We start from the raw sequence: 7,526 nt of genomic DNA on the forward strand, positions 1-7,526 counted from the left end.
CGTCCTGCTCCCATCTTTGCTCCACCTCAGGCGCTGGCGTCACAGACAAAAAGACACATAAAGCTGGTCCACTCTTCTGGCTCCCCTGCCTCTACCAAGCTCTGTGCTCTGTTGGGTGACCTCGTTCCCCATACGTGGGGGGCCAGCCCCAGCGCAGCCACCTTCTGACTATGACTCTGTCCCCTCTGTCCCCTCAGCCTTGCCGTGTCCAGCCAGTACCGTCTATCAGAGCTGTAGGACACCCTGCCCAGCCTCCTGTGCCACCTTGGCAGCTCCCAGGGACTGCAAGGGCCCCTGTGTGGAGGGCTGTGCCAGCCTCCCAGGCTACATCTCCAGTGGTGCCCAGAGCCTCCCCCTGGCCCACTGCGGCTGCACCAACAATGGCATCCACTACCAGGTCCGGGCTGGAGGTGGGAGGCCTCGGGAGAGCAGAGGTGCACAGGAGAGCCAGACTCTGGAGGTGAACCAGAGCCCCACCTCCCGCCCCTTCTCGCTCTCCAGCAGGGTGACAGCTTCGTGACCGAGCATTGCTCCCAGCGCTGCACCTGTGCCAGCTCGGGGGTCCTGCTGTGTGAGCCCCTCAGCTGCAGCCCTGGGGAGATCTGCACCCTGGGGAACCTCACTCGTGGCTGCTTCCGAGGTGAGCCTGGACCGGCCCTTGGCTTTAAGCTGCCCTCATACCCTTGGGAGCGGGCTGGGGGTGGGGGTGAAGGTGGAGGTGTCTCTGGACCGAGGAGCATCCTTCCCAGTCCTGTGCCTGGGACTCCATCTCGTCAGTGTCAGGAAGTTCATGCTGTGCCATCCCACTCTGTCTTTTTCGGGAGGGGCAAAGGCACAGGCCCTGCCTACTCTGAGCCTCTGCTCTCTGCCGGGCACTGTGCTGGGCCCTTTGCCCAGCGTCAGCTTCCCAGGATCTCCTTTAGTCCTTACTCACCACTTGGGGGTAAGCACAGCATCCCCACTTTATAGGTAAAGAAAATGGAGTTCAGAGGGTAAGCAGTTTTCCCAGAGCTCGGGGGGTGTAGAGCCAGGCCTGGAAACCCGGCCAGCGAACCCTGGCGAGTCTCTGTCAGCTGCTGCTTTCTTCCCTGGCGTCCCAGCCCCCAGGCCCCTCTCCCTGGCTGTGGGTGTCCTCTCAGAACCCCCCTCCCACCCGCTTCCATCCTTGCAGACAGCCCGTGCCTACAGAACCCCTGTCAGAATGATGGTGGTGCCAGGAGCAGGAAACCCACTTCACCTGTGAGTGTGAGCTTGGTACGGGGGGGGACCCCTCTGCACGGAGCTTCGGGATGTGCCGCCCCCCAAAAAGCCAGGCAAGAACTTCATCCCAGGCCCTGTATCCTCACAGCCCCTTCCCCACAAACGATGGCCGCGGAATTATCCCATATATATAATATTAGCCTATAATATCTATTATAGATGTATAATAGATCGTATAGTATCAATGTCGTATATTACTATATGATATATATGTATTATATATAATATATATTTTAGTATATTATTATACTGAAATAATATAATATTATATAATATGATCCCTACAGATTAGCCGGATCAGTGTCCCTTTGCCCATCTCCTAGCCACGCACTCTGGAATCTTCTCTCTGATCCTGAGCTCCCCACTTCTGAGATCTGCATGCCTCACCCTGCTGTTAGTCCCCTCTCTTGCGTCCCTCTGAGCCTCCAGTACCTTTTACTGGTATTCTCCATCCCAAACTGTAATTCCTGTGAGCCTCTGGGTCAGCGGTTCTCCAACTTTATTCTCGTGCCTAAGATCGGGGTGGAGCAGGGCTGTCTTGTTTACCTTGTTCATTCCGGGACTCATCCCCAGAGATCTGGATTCAGTAGGTCTGGAGGGGGCCCCAGAGATCTGCATTTTTCGCAAGCTCCCAGGTGACCGATGGAAGTGATGCCTGGGCTACTCTTTGAGAAGCACTGACTGACATAATACCCTGGACTCTAGGGGACCAACCGGATAAACATCCCCTTAGAAGGTTCGTGGAGGTGAACCAGAACCCCACCTCCCGCCCCTTCTCGCTCTCCAGCAGGGTGACAGCTTTGTGACCGAGGATTGCTTGGTTGTGTGTTGTGTGTCCAGAAGCAGGAGGGCAGCGCCGTGGCCTTGAAACCTCTAGGAGCAGCAGCCCCCTAGAGGGAGAACCAGCCACCAGGGATGTAGGGGAGGCAGTCCCTCCAGGCTGGCAGCCGAGGACCGAAAGGGAGTGTCTCTGCCACCCCTTCCTATCCCACATCCCTAGTTCTCTTCCCCACGCCCCAGAAGCCTCCAACTTTGTGGTCATCCTGTTGGGGTTGCTGGTGCCTGTGCTGGTCGTAGTGTCAGAAGTGACCAGAGAGTGCATTTCCGGGACGAGGAGGAGGTGAGTTTCAGGAGAGGGAAGAGGAGGGGCGGCTGGTAGGGGAGCGGGCGCCGACCTTCCAGCTGGTGTCTGTTCCCCACGCCCTCTAAGGAGAAAGTGCAGAGCCAGACCAGAGACGAGCTGCCAGGCACCGGTGAGCACCAGCCCCACCGTCCACAGCTTTGGCTCCGGGAAGTCGAGTCTGCTTCTAATGCAAGGTTTTCTCGCTTTCTCCTCAGATCTTGCTCCAGAGCATGCCTTCAAAGTCGCTCAGTTTTGAGTTGTCCACAGAAGAAGGAGACATAAAATCGTTTATTTTTGAGATGTGAATTTGTACATGATTCTGGTGGAGAAAGGCTCTGTGAGGGGGGCCTTGAGGGGAGAAGCAGGAGGGAGACGGGGTGTGAGGGTCTAGGGCTGGGGGCTCCACAGTGTCCAGAGGGGAGGGGAACAGAGGTCTGAGGAGGTGAGGGGCTGTCTGTCCCTTCGACAAAGCCACGTGAGGGTGGCCCACCCGCCCTCCGGCTTCGGGGATACAGGAGAAGAGACTCCACCCCAGGAATCCTCGTTCTTGGTGGACTTGGCCTCAGAGCTCCCCACCGGCAGGTAGTGAAAGGTGATCCTGAGGTTTTACATTTCTAACGATGAGGCTAAGGCGCTGGGCAGAGGCTAAGGACTGGGAATGTGGCTTTTTCCAAAGGGTGAACCGGCCGGCCTGTGACCAAAAGGGCCTTGGGGTTCCTATGGTAACTGAGGGCGGAGTCTGAGGGCCGGCTTGGGAGGAGTTTGGAGCTCCACCCTATTAGGAGCGACCAGCTCACCTCAGCCAAAGGCCAAAGTGCAAACACTCCCACCCTGACCCCTGTGCCTCTTGCCTCTCACCAGGCAGGTCCTGGGGGAAGGGGTGGGACGTCCTGCTTGGGCTCTGAGAAGAAAAAGAAGGTTGCCAACTGGGGGTGCTCAGGATGTGGGACCCCCAAGGACAGGGGACGCCCAAACAGGCAGGACCCTGGGTTCTAGAAAGGAATCCTGATTCTGTGCTTGTCCCCCAAATGACCCCAGCAGCCACCTTCATGTCAGGAAGCAAGACCCAAGTTGGTTGGGGAAAGGGCTCCAAGGGAGGGGTGCCCCTGGCCAGGCCACCCTGCCCGTTAGCTGGGGGGAGCAGCTCACACTCTGGAGCTTGTGACAGGAAGGCCCAGGCGTTCTGGAACTGGGCTGGCCGCGCTTTAACCTGGGCATCACGGGGCTCCCAGCGGCATGCCTGCCCCCACTGAGCTCCCTTCTCCTGCTCTTTGACCCTTTGCCTCTCTGTTCTTCATCTATATCCTGCCCCCTTGATCTCGGTTCCTCCCCTCACCCAGCTAAGGTCTCCTTATCTAGCCTGGATGTCTGGTTGGCAGCGAAGGAGGTGGCCTGGACCAGCATCCTCGAGATAGACTTCCTCCTTCCGGAAGTAGGGGGACCCAGACCCCCGCTGTCATCGGCAGGACCGACTCCCACCCACCCCCTTTTAGGTGTACAACACCTGGGCCATGTCATCGAGGGAGGGGACAGAGGATTCCAGAGTATTATACTCCCGAAGGCAGTTGTAGAGGCAGGAAATCGGGGACAGGATCGCTGCCGGAGGCTTCCTGGGCTGGGAGAGGCAGAGATTGTGATTTGGGGTCCTGTACTGACCGCAACACGACAACAGGGGTCAGTTGAGATGCAGAAACGGCAGGGCTGCACCAGCTTGACAACCCTGACGCGGTCCAGGCCTGCCCCTGCAGTTGTCCCCTGGGGCGGGCAGGCTGGGAAACCAAAGATGCTGAGAAAGACTTCGGGGGATTGACCCCCATCCTCGTCTCATCTTCCTGTTTGGGAGGGAGAAGTTAGGGGAGGATACTCAGGTGGTTTCCCCGCCCTTCCCCAGAGGCTGGGAGAACCTGCCTGGGCAGCATCTTGAAAGGGGGGATTGTCCTCCCGACCCAGCACAGCGTCTGTACACGTGTGTGTGTGTGTACTCGTGGGGGATCCAAGTCCTCCACTCCAGCCTCTGCCCCTCCTCCACAGCCGATGCAGACACTCCCCCCACATTGCCTCTAAACCAACCCCAGCTGTCAACATCTGGCCCACATCTGTCTCTTTCATGTGACTGGACCTCCACCCCAGATTCCCCCCTCCCCCCTTCAGGGGGCTGTAGGGTAGGGCTCTGAGCTCAAGGCCTCCCCTGCCTCACAAAGCCCCCTGCCAGGGCTAGGGAACCAGGGCAGGGGAGGGAGGGCAACCCCATCCCGGAGGTGCCCCAGGCTATTGGCAGAGCCATCTGGAGCGTTAGAAGCAGCTGCCGATGACTCATCTTCCACTGCCCCCACCCTACCACCTCAAACACACCGTGGGGCTGGGAACCAGCACCCAGCCCCGTCTCCAGACCTCTGACCCCTCTCCGCCGGGCTCAAAAGCTCCTTCACACCAGTCCCCACCCTCCACAGAAGTCTATCCCCCCACCCACCCCCGCTCCCAATCATCCCCAGAGCCAGGACACTTCCCATTTTCTTTTATTTATACAAAACAATTGTTTTAAATATAATTTAAGAACCCCTCCAAGCACCAGTGTCTGTCTCTTGTTTCTACCACCACTGCCCCCCACACCCCCTCATGGACACAGCTTAGGGGTACTTGGGGGGGCAGGGAAATGTCTGGGGTTGTGGCGTGACCAAGGCACTGTTCTGGAAACACACAACGATGGGTCCCCGTTTCAACTTGGGCAAAGGAGGCGATAAACAGGTCCCCTCTAACACAAAAAGTTACAAGGACGGTTAAAAAAAAAAAAAAAAAAAGGGGACGGAAAAATAAGACCGAAAACAAAAAATAAAACTCAAAAACCTTCAATATGAAGGCAGCAGATGGGGGAGGGGCATTTACAAGGGAAAACCGAATTCGGTGGAGACAGCAGCAAGGTTGGGACATGCAAGTCCAATGATTTTGTCACTGGGCCATGACGCCCCTTCCTGCCTCACGACTCGCAGGCTAGTCCCCCCTTCTCTTTGGTCTGCAGGGTCGCTGCCCTTCAAGGTGAGGAGGGGCACCTGGGGGCTCTAATTGGGGATCAGAGGGAGGCCGTGCGGATGGCGCCCAACCACCCCCGGATGTTGGCAGATTCCGGGCACTTCTTTTCCTCTGGTCAGACCCAATCCCGAGGGAAGGGCTCCCACACCCTCAGTTTGGGGTTCCCCGCTTGGGGAGCGTCTGATTTCTACACTCCCATACGGCAGAATCCCCAAATCCCGTCTCTCCAAATTGCCAGCTCCCCGCCCCCATGGGTTCAAAGTGCAATCCAGTGGGGCCCGGGGATGGAAGCCTCTTGGGTCCCCACCGATTCTGCCCCAGGAATAAGGGGAGCGGTGTCCCCAGCGTGGGAGTCCCTGCTGCTCCAGAGCTGGGGGGCCAGGCGAGGAGGCGCAGGTCAGTACTGGGGCGCTGGTGCTCCCGACCCTCCCGAGGCTCCAGGCTTGGCCTGGGACTTCATGTGCTGGACACTGGCCAGGATTTTTTTCTGATGCCCCGCCAGAGTGACTCCGATTCGGAGCAGGTCCCTGGGGAAGAATGAACAGCTAGGTGAGGCCACTGGGCTCCCAGAGCGGCTCTCCAACCGAAACCCCATCCTCGCCTCGGGATTGTCCGCCAATCAGAATGGCCGGCGGGGAAGGGGGCTGACGTCAATAGTTGCCAGTCAGTTTCGGGAGGATTTAGGCGCCTCCACAGTTCTGCGCAGCCGCAGTAAGGGGCGGGGCGAGGTACCCGCGGGGGTCGAGAAGCAGGAGGTGGGGCGGGCTGAGAGAGAGAGAGAGAAAGAAAGAGCTGGGTGGGTGGAGAGGAAGGGGCGGGAGAGGACAAAAACAAACTGCTCCCAGCCCCATCCTGATGCGGGGAGACGGGGATAAGGAAAAAAGAAGAGGTGAGAAATGGAGGGCAAGAACTCGTTGTCAGGGAACCCGTGTCAAGGTGAGGCTGCAGCAAGTCAGGGAGGAGGTGCCCAGATCTGGTGGGGCAGACTGGCCCGGGACCTGCCTTCCAGGGAGAGGGAGGGCCTCCTGGACCCTCTGTGTCTGGATTTATATTCCTTCTATTTCTGTGATTCAAACCTGGGGCAAGAAGAGTCGTTGGGAGAGAAATGGAAAGGCAGAAAGGAGGACCAGAGAGAGGCCAGGTAGGGAAAACCAGTATTTGGGAGGCGTTGGAATCATAAAACCATTTAACATTAAAGCTGGAAAGGATCTCCAAAACCTAGTCCAACCTTCTCCTTTTATGGGTGGGAAAACATCCAGAGTTGACACGTCGTTAATGTGAGAGCAGGGTCTGGAATGCAGATAGATGCACAAAGATAGATAGATTGCGAGGTGGGAGCGAGATGGCCCCGGGCTGAGATGGTGCAAGGGGGTGAGGTGGGCACAGCTGCCCGGGAGGAATCCTGGGGCTCTGAGGCCCTGCAGCTGTTACTGCTTTGGCAGGGGAGGGGCTTTAGAAAACAGCGTTGGCACCGGGAGTTGACCCCAAAGGTTCCTGCTGAAACTGTGGGCCTGATTCTGGTCCCCAGGCACACCCCCCCTCTCCATCTCCTGCCACGACTTACTCAGTGGAGATCTGGCTGACCAGCTCGAAGGAGCCAAACCCAGCGGCTGCAAAACTTTCTTCGTATCGTCCCATCTTGATGGCTCGAAGCCACTCACCCACAGAGCCAAAAGCTGAGTAGTGAGGCTGCCGCTGATCCAGGAGGGGGTGCGAGGCCCTGGGAGGCAAAGATGGGGAGGACACACTGAGAACCAGCCTGTGTCAGGGTGGGGACGTAGAGCCCAGCCCTGGAGAGGTGGACAGGGACCATCCCACATACCACCAAAGGGACGGATACTTCTCGGGGGGAAGCGAGGTTCTCAGGGGATGGCAGAGTGAAGGCAAGAGGGCCCATCCTCTGGGGTCCTCACCCGCCATTCTCGCGGGCCACGATTTTGAGGCTGGCAGGGTTCCGGATCATCTTGTCGAGGGCACTGACCACCTGGGGAAAGCGGGGCCGCGCGTTCCGGTCTTTCTGCCAACAGTCCAGCATCAGCTGATGCAGGGAGGTGGGGCAGTCTGGGGGCGGGGGCAACCGGTAGTCCTGTTCAATGGCATTGATCACCTGGAATGG

The 7,526-nt window shown here is 58.1% G+C and overlaps 2 protein-coding genes across 2 annotated transcripts in view; one reads left to right on the forward strand and one right to left on the reverse strand.

Annotated features, from left to right (window-relative positions):
* LOC102981488 (zonadhesin) overlaps positions 1 to 2,639 on the forward strand; it is a 19,742-nt gene extending 17,103 nt beyond the window's left edge. The window contains 7 exon segments of the mRNA XM_055089755.1: positions 197 to 397; positions 502 to 640; positions 1,172 to 1,207; positions 1,210 to 1,268; positions 1,271 to 1,313; positions 2,281 to 2,380; positions 2,471 to 2,639. Of these exon segments, the coding sequence (XP_054945730.1) occupies positions 197 to 397; positions 502 to 640; positions 1,172 to 1,207; positions 1,210 to 1,268; positions 1,271 to 1,313; positions 2,281 to 2,380; positions 2,471 to 2,639 (747 nt within the window).
* A 3,162-nt stretch (positions 2,640 to 5,801) lies between these two features.
* Positions 5,802 to 7,526, reverse strand: part of LOC114487554 (ephrin type-B receptor 4-like) — a 2,645-nt gene continuing 920 nt past the window's right edge. The window contains exons 2-4 of the mRNA XM_028498047.2: positions 7,324 to 7,517; positions 6,975 to 7,130; positions 5,802 to 5,937 (exon numbers count right to left, since the gene is read on the reverse strand). Of these exons, the coding sequence (XP_028353848.1) occupies positions 5,808 to 5,937; positions 6,975 to 7,130; positions 7,324 to 7,517 (480 nt within the window). The 3' untranslated portion in view covers positions 5,802 to 5,807. The remainder of the gene's footprint in view (positions 5,938 to 6,974; positions 7,131 to 7,323; positions 7,518 to 7,526) is intronic.

This window comes from Physeter macrocephalus, chromosome 14 (genome assembly GCF_002837175.3).
Source record: "Physeter macrocephalus isolate SW-GA chromosome 14, ASM283717v5, whole genome shotgun sequence".
In the NCBI taxonomy this organism is placed as follows: Eukaryota; Metazoa; Chordata; class Mammalia; order Artiodactyla; family Physeteridae; genus Physeter; species Physeter macrocephalus.